At 41.3% G+C, this 25,882-nt stretch overlaps 1 protein-coding gene across 2 annotated transcripts in view; it reads left to right on the forward strand.

Moving 5' to 3' along the window:
* phf12b (PHD finger protein 12b) overlaps positions 1-25,882 on the forward strand; it is a 94,222-nt gene that overhangs the window by 41,082 nt on the left and 27,258 nt on the right. The window contains exon 5 of one of the 2 annotated variants that reach the window (XM_070857135.1): positions 5,838-5,958. The exons of the other annotated variant lie outside the window; for it this stretch is intronic. Within the exon in view, the coding sequence (XP_070713236.1) occupies positions 5,838-5,958 (121 nt within the window). The remainder of the gene's footprint in view (positions 1-5,837; positions 5,959-25,882) is intronic. 2 annotated transcript variants of the gene reach the window in all.

The following is a 25,882-nucleotide window of genomic DNA, read 5'->3' on the forward strand; positions in this document are numbered from 1 at the left end:
AAGACTGATGCAAAATATAAGTTCAGAGTTTCTGCCATCTTCATGTTCCCCATCACTAATTCCCCGGTCTCGTTCTCTAAGGGACCAACATTTACTTTAGCCACTCTTCCTTTTTATATACCTGTAGAAACTCTTGCTATCTTTTTATATTTTGTGCTAGTTTACTTTCATAGTCTATCTTCCCTTAATCATTTTTTTAGTCATTCTTTGCTAGCTTTTAAAGACTTCCCAATCTTCTGTCCTCCCACTAGTTTTGGCCACTTTGTATGTCCTTGTTTTTAATTGGATACCATCCTTTATTTCTTTAGTTAGCCATGAATGGCTATCTTTTCTTTTACACCCTTTCCTTCTCGCTGGAATATATTTTTCTTGAGAGTTATGAAATATCTCCTTAAATGTACGCCACTGTTCATCAACCGTCCTACACTTTAATCTATTTTCCCAGTCCACTTTAACCAACTCTGCCCTCATACCTTTGTAGTCTCCTTTATTTAAGCTTAGTACGCTGGTTTGAGATCCAACTGAATTTGAAATTCAACCATGCTATGATCACTCATTCCAAGGCGATCCTTTACTAGGAGATTGCTTATTAATCCTGTCTCATTATAGTGGACCAGATCTAAGATAGCCTGCCCCCTGGTTGGTTCAGTTACATATTGCTCAAGGAACCCGTCCCTTATGCACTCTATGCACTCTTCCTCAAGGCTACCCTGACCAATTTGATTTGTCTAATTAATATGGAGGTTAAAATCACCCATGATTATTGCTGTTCCTTTTTACAAGCCCCCACTATTTCCTGGTTTATACTCTGACCAACAGAGTTGCTACTCTTGGGGGGCCTATAGACTACGCCCACCAGTGACTTTTTTCCCCTTACTATTCCTTATCTCCACCCAAACTCTCAACATCCTGATCATTGAGCCAATATCATTTCTCACTATTGCAGTGATTCCATCCTTTATCAACACAGCTACCCAACCTCCTTTTCCTTTCTGTCTGTCCTTCCGAATTGTCAAGTACCCCTGAATGTTTAGTTTCCAGTCTTGGTCATCTTGCAACCACGTCTCTGTTATGTCTACCAGATCATACCCATTTGTAACTATTTTTGCTGACCGCTCATCTAATTTGTTACGATTGCTGCGTGCATTCAGATAAAGAGCTTTTAAATGTGTTTTCTGACCATTTTCTCCGACTATGGACTGATACACTCTCATGTTTATAGATTCTGTCCCTTCCTGTCACGCTCTGGTTTTCGTTTCCCCCAATGCTACCCTGCTCTATTGCCTTCGCCTTGTTCTTTGAGCTTTTAGGTTTCTGCTCAGCTGAACCCTCCCCCCACTAATTAGTTTAAAGCTCTCTCTGCAGCGCTAGTTATTCGGTTCGCCAGGACCCTAGCCCCAGCACGCTCCAAGTGGAGTCCGTCCCGACGGAACAGCTCCCTCTTAGCCCAGTATTGGTGCCAGTGCCCCAGGAACCAAACCCATTTCTCCCACACCAGCCTTTGAGCCACGAGTTTAGCTCTCTGATCTTATTTAACCTCTGTAAATTTGCACATGGCTCGGGTAGTAATCCAGAGATTATTACCTTTGTGGTTCTGCTTTTTAATTTGGCCCCTAGCTGCTCATAATCCCTTAGCAGAACCTTCTTATCTGTCGTTGGTACCCACATGGACCACGACAACTGGATCTACTCCCTCCCACTCCAAGTTCCTCTCCAGCCCTGAGGAGATGTCCTTAACCCTGGCACTGGGCAGGCAACACAGCTTCCGGGACTCGTGCTCATTGCTGCAGAGAACTGTATCTGTTGTCCTAATGATACTGTCCCCTACTACTACAATGTTTCTTTTTACTCTCCCCACTTGAATGGCCTCTCGTATCACGGTGCTGTGGTCAGTTTGCGCATCCTCCCTGCAGTCCCTGCTCTTGTCCACACGGAGTAAGAGCCTTTGTCCTTGTGGCACAGCAGTAGTTGCTGACAGCCATTGAGGATAAAGATGGATTAAAGACTAGAAAACTAATTTATAATTCAGTTACCCCCTTTGTTAATTAACAAGGTAAATGAGGCTGGCTATCTATTTTAGATTTTTATTACCTTACATAAGAACATAAGAAATAGGAGCAGGAGTAGGCCATTTGGCCCCTCGAGCCTGCTTTGCCATTCAATAAAATCATGGCTGATCTGATCTTGGCCTCAACTCCACTTCCCTGCCCGCTCCCCATAACCCTTGACTCCCATATCGTTCAAAAATCTGTATCTCCTATATCTGTCTATAAATATATTCAATGACCCAGCCTCCACACCTCTCTGGGGTAGAGAATTCCACAGATTTACAACCCTCCGAGAAGAAATTCCTCCTCATTTCCGTTTTAAATGGGCGACCCCTTATTCTGAAACTATGCCCCCTAGTTTTAGATTCCCCCATGAGGGGAAACATCCTTTCTGCCTGTAACCTATCAAGCCCCTTCAGAATCTTATACGTTTCAATGAGATCACCTCTCATTCTTCTAAACTCCAATGAGTATAGGCTCAACCTTAGTCAACGTTTATTGGTTTTAGAAAGTATTCTACCTGGTTTCAACAGATTACTCCATCAGAATGCATATTATCTCCCTATGAAGCAATTCAGTTTAATGTATCTGAGCCATATAAATTTACAGCATGGAAGGGATTATTCAGCCCATCGTACCTAGAGTTTGCTAGAGTAATCCAAGACTAATCCTATTGCCCGCTTTCTCCCCATAGCCTTCTACCTTCCTCTGCTTCAACTATTTATCCAAATTTCCTGTAAAACATAGTGATCCATGGCAACACATTCCATGCTTCAACAACCATCTGTGTAAAGACACTTTTCCTAACCTCTATGCTCCATTTTCAGTTATTTTAAATTGAACAGCACTCGTCATTGACTTTGTCAGAGGAGATGGTCTTGCCCTATATACTCTTATCAAAACTCTTCAGAGATCCTTTATTAAATCTCCTCTTGGCATTCTCTGCTGGAGTGGAAATGATTCCAGTATCTTACGCTGTTCCTTATAACTATAGTTTCCTATCCTTGGCATCATCCTGTTGCATCTATGTTCATGCTTTATATGGCTTTAATGCTCATTCTACAATGAGACACCCAAAATGGCACACCGTTTTTAAACTGTGTCCTAACCAATGTTTTGAATAATTCATCATTACATCTTTATTCTTCTACTCTATGGCTTCATCTATCTGCACTTCCACTTTCGGGGAACTGAGTAATTGAACCCTCAAGTGTCTGTCCATTCAGTGATTATTTCTGTATTTAGTAGGGTTTTGGTTTCATGAATGAAATGTGGCATGGCTCCAATGTGAAATTGTCCTGTTGACATCTCAATGACAACATTTCAACAAAAAATACCACTGCTTTCCCAATATTCTGTTTAATTCTCGGTCATGGTGGAGCTCTAGACTTGACCTCAGCTGGGGAAATTACTAAGGTTCCTGTTCCTGATTGCGAATCAGTACCTGAAAGTATATATGCCTATGGGGATGGATTCAGACTATCCTGTGATCCTCCTACCCACCCACGCACGAGATCCATAGCCCGCCAACACTTGTCAAGTCTCGCACAATGGCCACTTGAGGAGTGAGGTACCGGAGGGCACCTGTAGAATGATAACCCAGCAATGAGTCAGTGTCTTGGAGGAGGAGGTAGAAAATTGGCAAGATAAAGATTCCATTTTAAAAGAAGCTAACGTTTGCACTTTACCAACTGTAGTGACTTTCTCCTGTCAGTCTTTCACAAAAGGTTTTGCTGAGATCCGTATGTTTTTAATTGATCCTTACAATAACTTTGCTACCACAGTATTTTCTAAACTTTTATCTTTGTATAAAAATCGTCTGCACATAACTGTGTGACAGGCTTTTGTTTTGATGTAAGGAAAGGCACATAGTAACAATTGTGATATTTTATAAACATTAATTTCTCAAAAGCTTACGTATCTAACAAAATAAAAGAGCAAATAGATCTGCAGTCAAAACCAAACTTAAAAAAAAATAACCTTCATATCAAAACCACTCTTTTTCTGAGCATCTACAAACAATCTTTTCATTTATTCTCAACAAATATTGGCTTTGGTTTTTCTGCTGCTTTTGAAAACTGGAAAACTAGTATTTTTGCAACATCATAATATACCATACAGATTAATAACACTGATAATTTATTGGATTGTCACCAAAATCAATAAGTGAATGTTACTTAGACCCTGTGTTCCTTTTTTAGCCCATTTATTTATGAACCGAAACTTAGCTGTTGAAGTAAAACAGATTAAAAAGCTCCATTCCCCTGTGCCACAAATCTAGGTCCATTTATTTTCTTCCTCCTAGTTCAATTTTTGATTTTCCTGTTTCACCTTTCACTTCCTGAACAAAGCAGCTTTTGAGGGTTACAGTTCCACGCTCAAGTCTCCATTCTTTGTCCATGAGTCTGGAAGGTAAGTTTGTGAGCTGTGCATGTGCACTTTCACTAGATAATGATTAGGAGAGGAAATCATGATTCCTGCCCCTGGCCCTGAGATGTGGAGACAAATTATGGTCCTCCCTCTACTCCTCGTTGAAATATTTTCATTCTGCACAGACCAGGAATTGAACTAGAGACCACCCTAGTCCATACGAGCCAATTCCATTGCGCATTTAGGCACTGGACAATCGGTGGGGCACTCGGCACTCCTTTTATCCACCTTATTCGCTTTCAGATGTGAAAAGGTGTAGATATATACAGCTGGAACAAATCAGATATGTATAGAATAAAAATGACCATGTTTAAATGTGAGCTTACATCCTAAAACTGAGGAAAAGCTTCTTTATAAATGTTAAATGAAAATTTTGAGAGCATTGTTAATGTCTTATGGACTAGATTGTTAGTGCATTGGAGGAAACTAAAATAGCTGGCCTCATCACAATCGTTTCTGGTTACTGCTCCCAAAGAAGCACTAAAACACAGTACGCATACAGCGGCCTACCAGCTGTACTGGTGGAGTACTGATCTTCACCAGAGGCATTGGTGGGAATCACCGCCTTAACTGACATTTAAACGTTACTATCATCAATAGGAACATTTCCATTAGCTCTGTGCAGGTTAGCTATTAATGGACAAGGTGCTTATTTGAGGGCCTGGGAAATAATAGCCCTGCCTTGCGAAAGCACTCTTTTTGGTTGCCGCCCATGCAGGGAAGCTTAGACTTAACTCTTGATTGGTTGTAAGAGATTGCTGGCAGTGGGAGCTCAAATTGAAAAGTACGGTATATATTTGCAATTGTTTTTCATTCCAATTTATTACTAGAACATTAACAATCCCATTGAATGTACAGTTAAACGTAAATATGTTTTTCATTTTGGAACTTTTATAAATCACATTTTGATTCTTTTCCTTACCCCTAACCAATCTGGAAAAAAATCTAGATTGAGCCTGCCGGTTAAACTCTCATTGCTTGCTGTGTAATAGAGCGGAAAGTGTCCAATTGTGAATTGGGAAACACTTAGCATGCATTTCTATGGTTTCCGGTTCAGGTCACAGCAAAGACGGGCACTCCAATTCGATTGCAAATATGCCTTGCTGAGGCACTAATTTGTGCCTGGTATCCTGCGTCACCTGTAGCAAGCCATGGATGGAAGATCCCTGCTGCCTTTTTATAAGGAACAGCACTGGCTATAGAATTGTGAAGGAATTCCTACTTCCATCTGCTTGCTGTCTTGCGGAGTTTGTGGTGTTGGAGCAAACAATGAAGGAAATCTAACCATGGGGGTAGAAATAGGCACGTAAATCAAAACCAATCTTTGCTGCAGATAATGACACAAACTGTATTATGCAGGTACCAGTAAAAGGAGAAGAAAAGAGGAAACAACAGGGAAGAATGTGAAGAGGGCACAGCATGAACTAGACCACAATGGCCTAGTCCCATTGCCTGTCAAAGTTTGCTTCACTTGTAACAGGTGGGGATTTAATTTCTACATTTTTCTTCTTGCATATAAACAGCTGAATCCCTAGATACAAAAATGAACATGAGCAAAGTGGGCTGCAAAAAATCTTTCTGCAGTTTTGAGCACTCAAACTTGTTCAACCTTGATGTCAGTAATGTGCTAGACAATTTAAAGTTTATGCAAATTTGCTAAGATCCTTTGTCAACTATAACTTACTTAGTTGTGCATCTGCATGACGACAGCCCATCTGTTGAAGAATCTGTGTCTTAAGAATCGAATACTCAGGAAACTGTATGCAGCTGGCAAACTGTAAATGGTTGACTGTGGTATTTTATGATGCTGGGCAGATGCAATTTTTTTCTTTTGTTCCATTCCATTCCCCTTTCTCCCCCCCCCCCCCCCCCCCCACCCAAACTTGAGCAGCCAGAGGTGATTCAACTGAATGCTTTATATTAAACAAAAATATCTCTGGCATGAGATGCCTGGTCTCCACACTGTCTGCCCCACCATTTTGCACTAGTTGTGATCTTGCTGTCTTCAGAATTGCAGGTGTAAAACTGCTGCCTCCACTTTGTGCTCAAGGTAAACCAACATGCTGCACCATCGAGCCACTAAACTATTCTATTTCAATGACTGCTAGGTGCTAATTATAGATATTTTTTTAAATTATTGGATGTTCCGAATGTGGCTAAATCAGGAACTTGTATTGCATTGAACAAAATGAAGCCTTTTTACTATGACTGTTTTTGAAATGGTAAACTTAAATGCTGTATTTTGACTAATGATTTAAGTGAAGGAATTGTAATTTTCTTCCAGTGGACATTAACGTTGTGCCTCAGTACCTTCTAAAAGATTTCTCACATTTTTAAAAACTTGATAGGTGACTTCTTTCCTTCAGATACCGGGCTCCCTTTTGAAAATGGGTATGCTAGGAAATACAGTTCAATAAATGCTAAGCAATCATCGCAATAATATAGCCTTTGGAGCACAATTTAAGAAATGATTTAATCAGGGTCTGATTACACTTCCAGCCCTGTCCACAAGATAACTCCCTGATCTGTTCTGGTTCAAACTATAACACTCACAGGTCAAAAATTGACCACGCCACATCTGTGGCATGACCATTTGATTTTTACAGGCATGATCCTCTATTAGTTGGAAAACAGGCCTTTGGGCTGGCTTCAACCACTCCAGTCAGTTCTTTTGAAGAGATCCACCTCACAATTGAATTTAGAGGCTCTGGAAATGTATCAGAAATACGTGCAAACTATATACTGGTAATAAAAAAATTGAATAGGGTGTATATTTTCTTTCAAAATGGAAGAATGGGGAAAAGGAAAGATTGGACAAACAGAAGTTTTTATAAAGTTTAGTTTTTTAATTGTCTTTAGCATGTGGTTAATACATCTTTAATAGAGGATTAATATTACAGGAAAAGCTACTTTGCTCATCTAGAATTGTTTGTGTCACAGTGCACTGGACCAGAGAAGCTAGAATTCTCAAGAGTTCCCATCAGTCAAAGAGTTTCTTTTAAAATAAAATCATTTTTCTTTTCCTGAATTTCACAAGCTTTTAAGTGTGTCATTTGACTTGATTAAAGTCAAGTTAAATGACATACTTAAAAGTTAAACTTTTTAACAGGGTTCCATCTACGAAAGTGTATTAGTGAGCTTTGACTGTCTAGACTCAGAATCCCTAATCCGCTGTCACAAAATCTGATCCATAACTCAATTCCTATTTGACTCTCCTTGCACCCCACCTCCACTTGTTCTGGTCGTCTGCGGATTCGCTTTAAACACTGGCCTGTCACTTGAGTAACTCAAAAGCTGCATTGTGTTGTTAATAGCCAGTATGTACATCACAAGTTTTATACAGGGTTGCAAATCGTGCTCAAGTAACTTTAAAAAATGGTGTGATTTTCCTTCTGAAAACCAATAAAATGTATTGACTAGTGACCACAGCTTCATTGACCCATATTGGGTCCCAGCACACCAAATTTAAAATTATTATTCTTGTGTTTAAATCACTATCTCTGTAACCACCTCCAATCTTGCAACCCTGCCCCCTGAATACCTCATTCCTCTGACTCCAGCCACGAATGCATCTATCCCTCTTCGTCCCACCACTGTTCCTTCAGCTGCCCGGGTCCCACTCTGGAATTCCTTCCCTAAGCCTTCCATCACCCTCTCCTCTTAAAATCTACCTCTTTGTAAAAGCTTTTGATCAACCCTACTAATTGTTCCTCCTTTGGCTTGGTGTCCATTTTCCTCACTGATCTGTGAAGTGCCTTTTTCGACATTGTTTTTCTACATTAAAAGCAATATGAATGCAAGTTATTGTTACACAATCTAGCCCACTCTGTCAAAAAGTTTAACTTGTGAAAATAGACAAAAACAGAACTGTATGTTTGAAATATGAAATTAGAAGGAACTGTCTGGCAATGCACAGCAAGCCAAACTGCATCTGAAAAGGAAAAGATAGAATAACGTTTGGGGTTGGGATCTTCTGACTTAAACTGAAGCATTGATGTTAAATCACCTGTTATTTCCATCATATAGTGTACTGTTAACATGTACCGTTAACATGCAAGAACCCTTTACTTTGCCTACTGTTAGCACATCTTGATAAAATAAATAAAAATGGAAAATGCTAGAATGCAGAGAAAAGAGAAGTTATGATATTTTAGATGTGTACTCTTCAAGCATTTGTGGTTTTTAAAAATTTGAGAACCTTGTATATAGACTTACAGAAATTGTCTTTGTAGCTACAAAATGCCATTACTTTAATAGACCACAGTTTTCATGATGTAGCAATACTGAGGTTGATCTATATCTTATTTACTCAGTTGTTACTACTGGCAATTTTCAGTCCTTTACTTTGAGCTCTATAGCAGCACATACACTTCCTTTTAGCTTCTTTTAAATTGGATCGACACATTTTATATTCTATCCTTTGTCCGTACCCTTTATATAGTATGCAGTTTGGTCTTTTTAGTAAATGTGCTTTAGCACTGTAATGTTTCAACGCGTTTCTTTAGATTATTAATAAATAATGTTTGTTTAAACTGCGTTTTGGCTTTTTCTTTTAAATTGAAGAGCAAAATGACTTTGGATTACAATGGTGTCTTGTAAGAATCATCTTTGAGAACACAGAATAGTATTGGGATAAAGATTCACAGCCTTCAATAACTATTAGAAATAACTTTGACTACAAGGTACCAAGACCGGGGAATTGCCTAGCGCCTTGTTTTGGGGGCGGTAACATCAGCGATGTGGGACTTTCTGCACCAAGTGTGGAAATCCCGTCCCGTGCGCGAAATAGGGGTTACCGCCCCTAAGAGGAAGTGGAGCGCACGACACCTCCCCTTTAACTAGCGCCCCGCGAGCTGCCATGCGGCGCCCCCTGAAGCTGTCGCTGGCATCGCCCCGCGCAGCTTCAGGGGGCGATACCGAATTTTTGCTCCTGGGCGAAAACGGTGGTGATATCATTGCCAGCAAGGCACTACCACTTACCGCCGACGTTAAACTCCAGCAGAATTTAGTGGGCGTCGTTAGCAGTGCCACGCCCAGGCGAAAAGTCATTCGCGCCCTGTTAGCACCTCCGGGGGTGGGGGGGGGGGGGCTAATGGGAGGCGCAAACTACCCCAATTTCCCCCCCCTCCCCCCACACACACATTTTAATGTGTTATTGGTTATCATTTTTTTCCAAGAAATCTGTAGTTGGAGCCTGGAAGATGTTTTGTCATTGATTAGGATTGGCAGTGGTGACACTTAACAGCAGCCAATGTGATTCACATGCCCCTCCTAAGCAGTGATGTGACTATAGTTTAATTCTGGCCAAAAACTGGAAGGCCTTTCATGTCAGACTGAAAGTGAGCCAGCTACACTGGTGGCCAACTCTGGGTAACCAAGGTGTTCCACTGAAATTTCCCTGGCAGATGTTGATGGTGTGTGTGTGTGTGCAGTACTTCCTGGACTCTGAAATAACTTCGTAATTGCATATTTCTCAGGAGGTAAAGGGACTAAAAATAACCTGGAACACACAGGAGTAAGTACTTATCCCATAAGTTGCCTTCTCCTTTAACCTTGCATTAAAGCTTATACTGGATTTGGTGAATAAAATTTCATACCTGTATAATGTGGAAAAAATGAGCGCATATAGTACTGTAAATGAAAGTCCATTCTAACCATTTCATCAACCAGAAATTCAAAACATGTTGCCTGTTTTTCTGTAAATATAATAGGCCATTGAAAAAGTTAGGAAAACTTTTGGAAGTAAAAAATCTGAATTTAAAAACATAGTGTCTATTCATCAGTCACTAAGGTGACATCAGGGAAAAATAGAAAAAAGTCAAAGCTAAAGGCACGATATCTGAATAGATGAATTAACAGTGCAGATAGAAATGAATAGGTTTGATCTAATAGCCATTACGATGACGTAGTTGCAAAGTGGAGTTGAGGCCAAGATCAGATCAGCCATGATCTTATTGAACAGCGGAACAGGCTCGAGTGGCCAAATGGCCTACACCTGCTCCTATTTCTTCTTTTTTTTAAAAAAAGTGACCAGGGTTTAGAAGTAACTTTTAAAAGAGATGGACAAATTGGAAAAGGAGGAGGGGTAGCCCTGATAATGGATAGGATAAAGACAGTCGAGAGAAAGGATCTTGGCTCAGAAAATCAAGAAGTAGAATCAGTTTGAGTGGTGCTAAGAAACAGCAAGGGCAGAAAAGATTGGTGGGAGTAGTTTAGAAGCCCTCCTCCAAACAGTAGTTGTAATGAAGGGCAGAGTATAAATCAAGAAATTAGAGATGCATGTAACAAGGGCAATACGGTAATCATGGGGGACTTTAATCTACATATAGACTGGGCAAACCAAATTTGCAGTAATGGGGAGGACGAATTCATGGAATGTATACAAGATAGTTTTCCAGATCAGTATGTTGAGGAACCAACTAGGGAGCAGGCTATTTTAGATCTAGTATTGTGCAATGAGAAAGGGTTAATGAATAATCTTGTAGTAAAAGGGCCTTTAGGGAAGAGTGACCATAATATGATAAAATGTTATATTGAGTTTGAAAGTGATTTAGTTAAATCCGAAACTAGGGTCTTGAATCTAAACAAAGCAAACTACGTTGGCTAAGGTAAATTAGGGAACTACATTAAAAGGTATGAAGGTAGACGAGCAATGCCTAGCATTTAAAGAATTATTACATAATTTACAACAAATATACATTCCTTTAAGGCACAAAAACCCCACAGGAAAAGTGGTCCAACCTGGGCTAACGAGAAGTTAAAGATAGTATTAGTTCAAATGAAGAGGAATATAATGTTGCCAAAAAGAGCAGTAAGCCTGAGGATTGGGAGGATTTTAGAATTCAGCAAAGAAGGACCAAGAAATTGATAAAGGAGGGGAAAATAGAATGAGTAAATTGGCGAGAGGCATAAAAACAGACTAGAAGCTTCTATAGATATGTAAAAAGGAAAAGATAAACGGAAAAAGTAAATATGGGTACCCTTACAGGCTGAGACAAGAGAAATTATAATGGGGATAAGGAAATGGCAGAGAAATTAAACAAATACTTCATGTCTGTCTTCACGGAAGAAGACGCAAAAAAAAACTCCAGAAATAGTAGAGAATCAAGTGAGAATGAGGAACTAAAAGAAATTGGTATTGGCGAAATTAATGGGCCTGAAAGCCGATAAATCCCCCAGACCTGATGGCCTACATCCTAGGGTTTTGAAAGAGGTGGCTATAGAGATAGTGGATGCATTGGTTGTCATCTTCCAAAATTCCATATAATCTAGAAAGTTTCCATAGATTGGAAAGTAGCAAATGTAACCCCACTATTTAAGAAAGAAAGGAGGGAGAGAGAAAATGGGAAACTACAGACCAGTTAGCCTGACATCAGTGGTAAGGAAAATACTAGAATCTATTATTAAGGATGTGGTAACAGGGCACTTGGAAAATAGTAAGATTGGGCAGAGTCAACACTGATTTATGAAAGAGAAATCATGTTTGACAAATCTGTTGAGGTTTTTTGAGGTAACTAGCAGAATAGATAAGGCGGAACCAATGGATGTCTATTTAGATTTTCAGAAGGCATTCAATAAGGTGCCACACGAGGTTATTAAACAAAATTAGGGCTCATGGGATTAGCGATAATATACTAGCATGAATTGAGGATTGGTTAAAACAGAGAGTAGGAATAAACGGGTCATTTTCGGGTTGGCAGACTAACTAGTGGGGTGCCGCAAGGATCGGTGCTCGGGCCTCAACTATTCATAATCTATATCAATGATTTGGATGACGGGACCATATGTAATGTATCCAAGTTTGCTGATGATACAAAGCTAGGTGGGAATGTAAATTGTGAGGAGGATGCAAAGAGACTTCAAGGGAATATGGACAGGTTAAGTGAGTGGGCAAGAACATGGCAAATGGAATATAATGCGGAGAAATGTGAAGTTATCCACTTTGGTAGGAAAAATAGAAAAGCAGAATATTTTTTTTAAATGGTGAGAGATTGGGAAATGTTGGTGTTCAGGGGGACCTGGGTGTCCTTGGACACGAATCACTGAAAGATAACATGCAGGTACAGCAAGCAATTAAGAAAGCAAATGGTATGTTGTCCTTTATTACAAGAGGATTTAAATATAAGAGTAAAGATATCTTACTGCAATTGTATAGGGCCCTGGTGAGGCCACACCTGAAGTATTGTGTACAGTTTTGGTCTCCATACCCAAGGAAGGATATACTTGCCATAGAGGGCAACGAAGGTTCACCAGGCTGATTCCTGGGATGGGGGGGAATGTCCTATGAGGAGAGATTGAGTAGACGAGGCCTACATTCTCGAGTTTAGAAGAATGGGAGGTGATCTAATTGAAACATACAAAATTCTTACAGGACTTGACAGGGTAGAAGCAGGGAGGATGTTTCCACTGGCTGGGGAGTCTAGAACGAGAGATCACAGTTTCAGAATAAGGGGTCGGCCATTTAGGATTGAGATGAGGAGAAATTTCTTCACAGAGGGTGATGGTGAATCTTTGGAATTCTCTACCCCCCGAAGGCTGTGGATGCTCAGTCTTTGAGTATATTCAAGACAGAGATCGATAGATTTTTGGATATTAGGGGAATCATGGGATATGAGAATAGTGCAGGAAAGTGGAGTTGAGGTAGAAGACCAGCCATGATCTTATTGAATGGTGGAGCAGGCTCGAGGGGCCGAATGGCCTACTCCTGCTCCTAATTCTTATGTTACAGCAATTCGAGATTTTGAAGGATTTTGTAAAAAGAATTGTAGCACTTTATAATTTGCTGTCTGTTGATTGGAATATTGAAAGGTAGTAAACTAGCGAAAGTGTACTAATAAATCACAGCAACTGTTTGGCTAGACCATTCATACTCCAATTATGATACAATAGTCCACTGCTTTGCTTTAAAAAGTTTGAATTAACCAGTAACTCAAAATAAGCAATTCAGATAAAACAGCACAGAGCTAGTTCTGCTTCATTTCAATTCAAGTTAATAGATCATTTGAATTAAACAACTTTTTAAATGAGGAGCAGACTGCACTTGTGACTCATGCCAGAGCAACTGTTATTTTGGTTCGATTTTTTGGTACCTGTTATATTTTATAGTGGAGTATTTTGCTGCTGTTGTGCTCCTACTGCCTGCTGTAGGTGATGTTTAGAAGCCAGAACGAGGGATATTGGAGCAGTAACAATTGGGAAAGGTGATTTTTGTTTGTTTCTCAGAGCAATGGGACTTTTTAGGCAAAATCTCACCACGTAGAGACTTGTAGTATGATCGGGCTTCACCAAATGACTTGGATCTGAGTCCTTGAGTAGATATTGCCAAGTTCCAATGATCCAGGAATATTTTTGTCACTGCATTACCAGAAATGAACAGGCTCCTCAAGTCTGTGAGTAAATGCGTGACCAGGTGAGGTAAGGAGCAACCAGGAAGTTCTTAGTTTAATTCCCGATTGGTATGAACTTCTATGGTCTGAAATACAGTATACGGTTAGCATGAGAGCTCTTTAGGCAAAACTGGAAAATCGGCCACGGTTTTCATTCCTGATTGCAATCCAATAAGCTGTTTCTGGAAAGTGCGTATATGTGGTAAGCTGAGGGGTTGTGCTCGGGTGTGACATCACAGCCAAATAACTCCTACGCTTACTGCCTATGGTCACACAAAAACAATGACCACTTAGCAAGGTACTGTAGGCCCTCTGAAGTTTGTGAACCATACCGCAACATGAGTTCACATCTTTTAGGAGATGAGGAAAGGGGAAAAAATAGAGGTAGAACGGATTTTTTTGTGTGAGCACTGCCGGGAATGTATAATGGGAAATTTGGGCTGTGCAAATGCAATTTCCTGATGTGTGCACTTAGTGGGTTAGGCTGTGCATCTACTGCATGCAAGTGTAAAATGTATCAATTTTTAAATATTTTTCTTTAATCTGTAAGAGATGACTAAGTAGTTCAGTTGCTAACCTTTGACCCAGGCACAAATCTGTACGAGTAATACATCCTTTTGAGGCATGGAATTTAAAAACAAATTTTGGGTTAGTCAGGGTATTGCACATGTCCCATTATATTATGATACATATGACACATTCTAATCAATAGCAAGTGGATTAAAAGACCCAGTAGATCTCTCTCCTTGACAGAGAGCACATTAGATATTGTAAATACTTCTCTGATGTATTAAATTGATCATCAAAATAAGTGGTTTTCATTCTGATTTATTAGCTTTAATTTTTAATGACAATACCACGTTAGTTGAAATTCACAAAGATTTAAGTTAAACTTGATAGCTGTCATCTCAGCAGATACTGGGTTAATCTATACACTTGCCATGCTCCATATCTGAAAGAAGAAATTAGTTTACTCAAGCAAAGTATAGTACAGTATTTCAAAAACTAGGCAAATCCAGTCCTTCCTATCACGAGTTCCTTGTCCGCATCAATCTGTATATCCTATGGTTCGTGGTAACTATTCTAAACTGTCATTTCAGTTTTAAAATATTTTGATTACCTTGCAGCTCTGTCGAAGAAATTTTAGCTTAAATTAACTCAGCGGAGACTTTCAGAGCCGTGCTTCGAGAGAAAGTTTATTTCTAACGAGATATCTCTGAGAGCCCGCTTAGTCCACACTAAGGCAGAACTCTGACTTTTACAGGAAAACCCGTGCCTTATTTATACAGTAAAAAGAGGAGTTTTATCTTCAAATTCCACACATTAACATTAATCATATTACTCCGAGAATACAAAGGTCATCCCGGAAGGCACACATTATCTGTTCTTGCATAGTTTCTCCCTGTCTGTGTCAATAATCAGTTTCTCCCTGTCTGTCAATAATCAGTTTTAGGAGACTCATGCAGGGAACAGATAATCAGTTTTTGTTTTCTTAAGACAAAGAAGTTTGGGTGTTTTCTCTAGCTCCATTATTTCTACAATATCAGCAAGAAGTGATTTTAACCCTTCCCTTTACCATACTACAGAGATCGTTTTCTTCCACAACTCCCTCCTTGTTGATCTTTATAACCGATCAACACAGTTTCTTTTTCTTTATTGAAAAGGGGGTTCATATCCTTCGGGGTAGGGTCGCATCTTGAGGCATTCTACTTCGTCATATTCATCTAATTTTTCTTCTATGCGGCTTAACCTTCCTTTCACAAACATACTTTTCCCTTCTACTTGGGATACTAGGCCCATTACCTGGTTAATTAGCCTTTTTACTTTTATCCACATCCCACACATGATTATTAGTAATATAAGCATAACCACACCTACGATTACTATGGGGTGTATAGCAAGCCTTCAGTACTGCTGAAGCTTTGGGGGACCATCCGAAACACACATCCCACCAGTGGTGTACTGTCAGGGAGGTGACTGCATTCGCGATTCTTACTAGTTGTCCCTTCTTGTAACTCATTTCTATTTTGAACTGGTGGATGTCTCGGCCCCTTTTGGACAGAGCCGCCTCTATTTGTTTGTCATTTTTTATCAAATTGTGCAATCGGGTCAAATTAATTACAGGGGGTAAAGGATCAATTTTGTGCACAGACAGATATTTTACTACATTCTGCCACTGCCCAAAAGTATAAGTTCTTCTTTCTTCTGGATCATACAGGGTGTAGACTTCTCTCACACATGTATTAATGGGGGGTTTATACAGAATTCCGTCCAGGTAGACAGGTCTATTTCCCGTCAGGCAGACCTCATTCTGTCCTACTTCAGAAATATCGGTGTCATTGGTTGGTTTTAGTTCCCATCTACATATTCCAGTGGGGTGCTGTAGAGAGCATGGTTCGTGTATGGCAGTCTGATAGGGACACACCATTCCGAACGGCCACCGAGCACATCCCCTGTCGTGATGTGTTAGATTCTTTTCATCAACCCAGTCTCCTTTAAATTCTGGGTACCAGAAGTTTCGTCCGAACAACTGGGGTATTACTTGGAACTGACACCATATTTCTCCTTTTGTCTTATTTACTATTTCCATAGTGATGTTACATCCTTTTAAATCGCAACCAGTATATTTTTCTTGGGGTTTAATGGTTAAATTTAGAAGTTTATCTTTCTGATTGATTTCCGGTAATCTCTCCCATGTGTTAGCATGGAAGGATAGTACTTTCCTTTCTAGCTCAGCTCTCAGTAACTGTCTGATCATCTCCCTGAACATGCAATGGGTGTACTTATTTACTTCCTTTTGTTCCTTCATTAGGTTTTCTATTTCCTTCTCTATCTTTTCATTCTGCCCCCAGGTCATTTCGTCTGTGATATAACCTGATGCCTGCAATTGCTGTAATCCTTCATCCCAGGCATTTCTTATTTTTATGCCTTTCCCCACTCCACAAGCTTTGCACATTACTGTGAAGTTCCCTATTTTACAATTTTTTCCTTCTGGGCACACAAAGTTATCTTGCCGTTCTGACCTATCACTTCTTTCCCACTCCATATCTCCCTTCCATTCTTTTCCTTCTTCCTGTCTGACTCTTCCTACTGCTAAAATGATCAGAATGCCCAATGTCCGCTTACAGCTTTTCCAAGAGTCCCGCCTCATCTTCCCTTTTTTCTCTGTTTCTATAACACTCCTGTATTAATTTGTTAAAATAACAGCACGCAAGCATGAGGGTAACAGTGATCCAAATAATAAAGGCCCAAATTGGCATACAAGCAAGTTCTGACATTCGGCCTGAACTCTGGGTGTCTTATTTTAGGTTCAATGTACCCTTGCGAAGGGTCACAAAAGAAGGGTCAGTACAGTTCTTTGGTGAGAAGATGGCCGTCTTCTCGGGTAGGTAACCGTAGTACGTCCTAGTTCTATGTCTCTTCTTTTGGCTGTGATTCGTTGGGGAAGTAATATTTACAACGGGTTGCATGCACCCAGTTTGGATGCTTTTCCAATTTCAATGCGGTTCTCGTCGTGAGAATTATCTGATACGGTCCTTTCCACCTAGGAAAAAAAGATTCTTTGTTTAATGTTTTCACTAACACTTGGTCTCCTGGCTTGAATGGGTGCATATTTCCTTCCGACAGGGGCACCTGTGTCTGCTTTATCTGGTCATGCAGACTTCTTGCTATTTCACACATGGCCTGAGCATACTTTAGTGATTTTTCATCATTCCAAATTAATGCTACCTTTTCCGCTACCAGTGGTGGTTTTACTCCGGCAGGCATTGGCCTTCCCAATAAGGCTTCATGCGGTGTCAAACCAGTGTTTCGGTTTTTCTGGTTTCTTAATGTATATAGTACCAACGGTAGGGCGTCTGGCCATTTTAATCCTGTCTCCTTACATACCTTGGTAAGGGTAGATTTTATTATCCCATTTACTCTCTCTACTATCCCTGAAGACTGAGGTTGATATGGTATATGTAACTTCCACTGGAAACCTAAAGCTTCTGCAAGATTTTGCACTATTTTTCCGGTGAAGTGTGTTCCCCTGTCACTGTTGATTCCCATAGGTATCCCATATCTTGGTACTATTTCTTTAAATAGAATCTTTACTACTGTTCGGGCATCGTCTCTCCTAGTGGCGTACGCTTCTACCCACCTTGTGAACATGTCTACTATGACTAATAGGTACTTAAAACCTGATACTGGAGGCATGTGGACAAAATCAATTTGCAAATTTTCAAAGGGCATACTTGGCTGGGGTAGATGATCATATTCAGCAGGTGTTTTACCTCTGTTATTTTGTTGACAAATTTGGCATGTTCTAGCAACTTTTTCAATTACCACTGTTATTCCTGGTGCATACCACTGTGCATTAATAGCATGCATCATCCCTCCTTTGCCCATGTGAGCCTGACCGTGTGCTAGGCGAGACAGGGGCAAGAATAGAGATCTAGGGCAAACAGTTCGCCCATCAGGGTGATACCAAATGTAATTTTTTAGAAAGCAACCCTGGTTTTCCCAAGTCCTTCTTTCTTGCATAGTAACTTGTTGTTGAGCTGTTTTAAGTAGTTGGACGTCAAGTGTCTGTGGAAGGGTGACTGAGACTGCTTGAAGGCAGTCTGTCTGTGCCGAAGCGGCCTGTTTGGCTGCTTCATCAGCCCTCCTATTTCCCACTGACACTTCATCCTCACCGATTGTGTGTGCTGCACATTTGATAACGGCTACCTTATTTGGCAACTGAATGGCGTCTAATAGATTAAGCACCAATTGAGAGTGCTTAATATGCTTTCCACCAGAGGTGATAAAGCCTCTGTTTTTCCATAGTTGTCCAAAATCATGGACCACACCGAATGCATATCTAGAATCAGTATAGATATTGGCAGTTTGATCTTTTGCTATTATACAAGCTCTGGTGAGGGCAAATAATTCAGCAGCCTGAGCCGAGGTTCCGGGAGGCAGGGCAAATGCTTCAACAGTTTCATGGGGGCTTACAATTGCATAGCCTGACAAAAGCAAATTATCTGATGGTCTGTACGATGACCCATCCGTATAGAGAATGAGATCAGGATTGTCCATGGGCTCTGTGAGCAAATCTGGTCTCGGCAAGGTGGCTAATTCCACTGTTAACAGACAGTCGTGCTGGTCTGGATCCTCTATTTCTCTGGTGGGAACAAAAGTGGCGGGGTTTACTATCGGCACGCGTTGAAAGGTGTAGTTAGAGTGTGATAGCAGCAGTACTTCATAACCTGTTCTTCTAGATGCTGTGAAATGCTGGGTGGCGGCGGAGTTCAATGGTAATAGCACTGCATGAGCTGTAACGACAGTACACGGATAGTCCAAAACAATAGGTACTGACTTCTCCACCATGACCGCAGTAGCGGCTACAGCGCGTAGACATGCTGGCATTCCCCTCACTACTGGAGGAAGTAAAACCGAATAATAGGCCACTGGTCTATTTCCCCCACCATGTTCTTGGGTTAATACTGCCGTTGCAAATCCTTCTTTCTCATTCACATAAATCTGAAAGGGTTTAGAATAGTTCGGAAGTCCCAATGCCGGAGCGTTAGTGATAGCTTTCTTTAACTGCTCAAATGCCTCCTCCCTCTCTGGGGTCCCACTCTACCTTGGGTGGGCATCATTTAGGGCAGCTGATCTTAGGACCGCATCCCATTCTCGATAATCAAGGATCCACTGTCTGCAGTACCCCACCATCCCCAAAAAAGACAAAATATCCTTTTTTGTCTTTGGTATGGGGATACTCTGAATAGTCTGAATTCTTTCGGGTCCTAGCTGCCTCTGCCCTTGAGATATGTGGAAACCCAGGTACTGGACTTGAGTCTGGCAAAATTGTAGCTTTTGTAATGATACTCTGTGCCCTCTTTCACATAGGTGTTGTAATAATTTCAGGGAATCTTGCATGCATCTGTATCCGTGGCTGGAAGCCACAAGCAAATCATCCGCATATTGTAACAGTACAGACTGGTCTGATAATAAACAGTCTTCTAGGTCTCTTTTTACTGCTGCTGCATATACTGCGGGGCTTTCGGTGTACCCTTGGGGCAACCGGGTCCATGTGTACTGCTGTTTCTTGTAGGTGAAAGCAAACAGATACTGACTCTCTTGATTTACTGGGATGGAGAAAAAGGCTGAGCACAAATCTATCACAGTAAAGACAGTTGCTGTTGGTGGGATGGCAGATAGCACAATGTTGGTGTCCGGTACCACAGGGGTGATAGGGACTACTATCTTATTAATAGCTCTTAGATCTTGCACAAATCTCCACTCATTCGGCCTATTAACCTTTGGTATGGGCAGTATCGGAGTGTTACACGGGCTCTGTGTCTTTTCTAGAACTCCTTGTTCCAACAATGCAGAAATGACTGGCTCTATCCCATCTTCTGTCTCTGGAGGCAGTCTGTACTGCTTAATGCTTGGTAACATGGCGTTCTTTATCAGTCGTACCCGGTGGGGTGCTGCAGAATGTACCTTCCCAACATGATTCTTATGTTTTGCCCAAAGTTCAGAAGACACTTGATTGAATGCCATTGGCAGCTTAGGGCTCGGTTGTCCAGGGGGTTGCTGTTTTTTAAAGGTGGAGGCATAACTTTTACCTTTCCACTGGAGAATTCTCCTGGAACGGGTGATTCTGGACATTCTGTAATTCTATTACTGCCCAAGGTCTATAGCCTTGATGCTGCTTCTCCTTTTCTATTTCTACAATCATCGGACCCATATCTTTGGGTTTCGCCGGCGGTTTTACAGCCAATGTCAGATGGGGTGTCGAGTTCTCTTCTTTAAATCGCTTCTGCTGTAAGGGTGTCAAATCCATGGCTACCCCTAATCCTTCTGGTCCGAAATAAATGCGGGGTGTAGCTTCTATTATCTCTTCTTTATCTAGAAAGGGCTGTATTAAGCACTGGTAAGTTTCAGCTTTTTGTCGAGTGTACCAGGCTGTGCAGTGAAGCTGAACTGCCTCAAAGCTTGTTAAGATGATATACATCAGTTCGTCCGCATTAGAGTCAAATTTAGCTTTTAAGTTTTTTACAATATCCTGTATCGGGGGGAATAGAAGTTGCCACTCAATTGCCAACAATAGAGGGCAGCCTTTTCTTTGTTATCTTCCCCCTCCTCCCTTTTAATCCCATCAAAGAACTGATGGATTTTATTTTGAGGGAGCTCCATGAACATCCCTTCCTTTGTGCAATATATTGTGGCTCCTAGTTTGCACAAAGTCTGTCTTCCTAATAAAGGGAGAGGGGCTGTTTGAGAGACTATCAAAGTCTCATTATCTACTTGTTGTCCTTCAATTGTCAATTTAGTAGGTTCGGACAAAAATTCTTTCAGGGGGATACCGGCCACCCCCATGCTCAAGACGGTAGTGTTGCTTACAGGTAATCCCACAGAGGGTGGTACAGAAGACATAGTAGCACCGGTATCCACCAGAAACTTTACATAAGTGTTTCCCACTTTTATTACTGCCAAAGGATTCTCTTCTATGTCTGTAGATAAGCGAAGGGTTGCCGCCTGTACCACTACACCTCCGGGGCATCCCTATGCTGATTGGTGCGGGTTGGGGTTAGAAAAGGAAAATTGAGGGGCCAGTGGAGGTGTAGGTTCGGGGAAATTCCCCTGTAACCCTCCAAACTGTTTAGGTGGGCACCTACAATCTCGAGCCCAGTGTCCCTTCCTTCCGCAATTTCTACACTCATCTTGCGAGCGATCTCGCTGGGACCACTGTCCTCTTCCTCCTCCCCTCCTTCCCCCAAACCCTCCTCTATTCTGTGCTTGTCCTCTTCCTTTCTGCTGATAGTATTGTCCTGCTGTTTTGGCTTTGTTATCTTTGTAGGTAAATAGTCCCTCCGTGTCCATGTTTGCCAGTACTGTAATTGTTTCCTTCCAGTTTTTTCCTTGCCAGTCCAAGACCTTGATCTTGTACGTTCTGGCATGCTGTGGTAACGTACAATTCAACAAGGTCTGCACTGCTAAAAGTTCGTTTTGATCCAAGGGTATTCCTGCATGCTCGTCCCAGCTATTTTTCCACCTGCCTGCGAAATCTATCATTGATTCTTCCGCTTTCTGCAGACAGCGGGTGACTTCCCCAATGTCCCCATGTTTTTTAGCTCCTTGCAGAATTGCATTTTTTCCCCTATGTTGCAGCCAGTGAGTTAATGACTCATTGCCGTTGTCCAGTAAGGTATCATCAACTCTCCAATCCCCCCTTTCTCCTGGCGGGATAGAGAACATATCTTTTACTCCCTGCCAGGAGGATCTGTAGGCTGCTTGTAATAATAATTTAATATCCCCCAGTAGCGGATTGTAAATCGTACATGTCTGCTCAAGCCAGTTGTGAAATATCTCTGGCCTCTCCCGGGGACCAGGGTTTTAAAACCGCTGTGGTTCCTATCATTACCCTGGGATTTTGGAGGAGGAGGGTAGAGTCGGCTTCTGCCTGGGCTGGGGTTGTTTGCGACCTTAGTCGAGAACTCATCCCAGATCTCTGATTGACTTCCCCTCCCTCTGCTGCTTCAGCCCCTGCTCCTAATACCTCCGGATTTCCTCCATCGGCTCCTCCATTAGGTGGTGGGGCCGGGAGAACAGCTAGTTCTCTCTGGGCTTGATCTCTATGGGCAATAACCATTTCTATAATTTCCTGCCAGCTATTTCGCTTTGGGGGTTCTATACGAGGATAAAGTCCCACGGTGGGTGCTGAGGGGATAGGGAGGTTTGGAGGGCTATAAGAGGGAGGTTTTTCATTTTCTCCCTTTTCTTTTCCTCCTGATTTATTCTCCGAATTTTTATTTTTCGGAGGCTGATGTCTCTTAGCAACCTCAATCCATTTATTAAAACAATTTTCCATGTAATCCTTGTCCCAAGTAGGGTCTCCCCCTCCTTCCTTGGTTGTTTTTCTCCATTCCTCAATTAAAGATAGTTTAAAACTTCCTCCATATGGCCAATCCCCATCAGACCAACCGTACAAATCGCTACTAAACGTTACCGCATATCGGTCATCTCCTGTTTCTTTAATTACAGTGTCCGCCGGCGAGCCGGGCGGCACAATTGGATCTCCTACCTTCTCTCGTTGCTTTACTACCTTACGGATTCTCTTTTCGGTTTTAGAATGTAATTTCATTCCTTTGGTCAAGGGCTCGTCTTTCTTTCCTTTTCTAGGAGCTGGGCGCGAGCGCCCTGCTCGACTAGAGCTGTTTCCCATTCTTCCGGGTGCGACGTCTCGCGATTTTTCTGAAATGAGAATTAAGGACACTCCTACAAAATATACAGTAATATTTTACAAAGCGCTCACCGGTGTTCTCTTTTCTGCTCAGCTCGGGGTCTCCTTATTGCTTTCTTGTTATTTTAGCTTCTTTGTGGTAGCTACCTTAAATGCCTCACCCTTCAAGGGATCTTGGTGGCTCGTCCCCCTTTTAGCTAGGACGGCCTTGGTACCTTCCCCCTTTCAGCTAGGAAGGTCCTTAAAATTCCTCTTTTCTCTTTTCAAAGTTAAATTTGGTTCTTTTGGATCTCGTTTTTAGAGATCCTGCCTGACTACGCCAGAATCTGTCGAAGAAATTTTAGCTTAAATTAACTCAGCGGAGACTTTCAGAGCCGTGCTTCAAGAGAAAGTTTATTTCTAACGAGATATCTCGGAGAGCCCGCCTAGTCCATACTAAGGCAGAACTCTGACTTTTACAGGAAAACCCGCGCTATATTTATACAGTAAAAAGGAGTTTTATCTTCAAATTCCACACATTAACATTAATCATATTACTCCGAGAATACGAAGGTCATCCCGGAAGGCACACATTATCTGTTCTTGCATAGTTTCTCCCTGTCTGTGTCAATAATCAGTTTCTCCCTGTCTGTGTCAATAATCAGTTTTAGGAGACTCATGCAGGGAACAGATAATCAGTTTTTGTTTTCTTAAGACAAAGAAGTTTGGGTGTTTTCTCTAGCTCCATTATTTCTACAATATCAGCAAGAAGTGATTTTAACCCTTCCCTTTACCATGCTACAGAGATCGTTTTCTTCCACAAGCTCATTTGACACATGTCCCTTTTGTCCTTCTAATATTACATGGGTCAGGTTCGCATAACACTTTCATGCATGCAGACATATTTATTTGAATTATGCAAGACTGATTCTTGCTGAACTTGAGGATCTTCCCCTGACACCGTGTTTTTTTAAAAAAATTAAAAGCTGTAAACTAGCATTAGCATTTGCTTGACTGTTGACCTGTCCCCTCATTTCTGCTGAATTGACATCAAGTCAAAGTGCTGAAACACTTCGCATTGTACAAAACGTGCAATTCAAATTAATGTGGGAACTTTGGGATCCTAACTGGGATTTGTTTTGCCCTCAACAGTCTGGGGGATACAGAGGACAGTTTTAGTGCACTTCCAGCTGCCCTAGCTGAGATCACAGTAGTAAAGGGGCAATGTGAGCAAAATAGTATGAGTAAAAATTGGAAGTGCACGCACTAACATTTGAGCTTCAAGAAAATACCATTGCAAAACTTTGCTTTCAGGCTCTTTTGTATATTACAGATAAGGAAATGTTAAACTTCTGGTGATGCTTTTAAATAATTTTTCATATCCTGCATTAAACTTGAGCACAGGATTTTTAAGTATTTGCTCAGTTTGTCTTTTATTTTGAATACCTTATTCCTCTTGCTAGTAATAAAGTGCTTTGCACTATTCATTTTCTATTTGAGTTGTTACCTTGAGAATGTAATATTCCTGAGATTTCAATCTGACTCCTGAAGTAGCTTCATTTGTGTATTTTAAATAGTGCAGGAAGCAATTTTTGTCAGAATCAGTATGCTTTTTAGTTCTTTTTCTGTATTCAGAAAACAGAGGTGACTTTGCCAGTTTCACACACGTCATCCTCTCAAAGCTTTATTAAATTTGTACAGTTTTTAAAAATTCTCTTTTGGCTCTTCCCAGTGAATTGGCCATCTCATTTCCCCCCCCCCCCCCCCCCCCCTGAATTTAACCACTAGAAAGTGCTTGTGATGATACTTGTAAGGTGTTTTGTTTCCTACTTTTTCATTTGGCCCAGCAACTCATCCTCAGGAGAGAATGGCTTGCTAACCCAGGTCTCTAGATACATTGGGCTCAATTTTCCCCAAAACATTTTCTTGGCGTACTTGAAGAGTTACGCCCGATTTTTTGGGGGGCCCAAGTACGGCAAAAAAAAAAGTGATGTAAGTTTCCCCGTTGGATCTCTTCATTTTGGCATGGCCTAACCCAAGGTGAGGGTGGAGCCTTGATCTGTGCCAAAAAGATTGGGCTGCCATGGTAACCAGGGTCACGAGCTGAGGCTGCAAAGTGAAGCATACAGCCACCTCGCAACACATTTTACCTCCAACCCCGTCCGAAGGCTGTCCGATCCAGTCCCATTCTCGGCCGCCGGTTCGGCTCTGTCTCTCTCTCCCTCTCTCTCTCTCTCCCTCTCTCTCTCTCTCCCTCTCTCTCTCTCTTTCTCTTCCCTCTCCCCTCTCCCTCTCCTCTATTGTGTTATGCAATAAACTAATGCTCCATTTTCATTGAAGTTTTGTTCATTTAACAAATGTCAATGCTCTCTCAGTAAATGCGTTAAATTGCTGAGATAGAAAGCTCTGAAATTAAATAAATCAAGTTTGTGCTTCGACGCCTCACAAGTATCATTTCCCCATTTTTCCTTTCAATGGTAGCCACATGGGATGAGTAAGCTTAGCTGAGTTGGTGGCACTCTTGCTTCTGGATCAGAAGGTTGTAGGTTTGAGCCTCTGCTCTAGGACGTGGACACATAATCTAGGTTTATACTTCAATACAGTACTTAGAGTAGTACTGTATGTCAAATAGTATCTCTCTGGCTTCTGTTCGCTTGAATATTTAGTTCCTTTTTTCTTATCTGGGCGTCTCTTCCCAAATAAAAATGAAAAACATTTAGTGGAGATCCTATCTGCCTGTTTAATTGGCTCAGATGGATGTTCAAGTTCTCATAGAATTATTTGATAAAGAATGCGGAGTTCTCATGCTGCCCTGGACAACATTC

The sequence above is a fragment of the Pristiophorus japonicus genome, chromosome 16 (genome assembly GCF_044704955.1).
Source record: "Pristiophorus japonicus isolate sPriJap1 chromosome 16, sPriJap1.hap1, whole genome shotgun sequence".
In the NCBI taxonomy this organism is placed as follows: Eukaryota; Metazoa; Chordata; class Chondrichthyes; family Pristiophoridae; genus Pristiophorus; species Pristiophorus japonicus.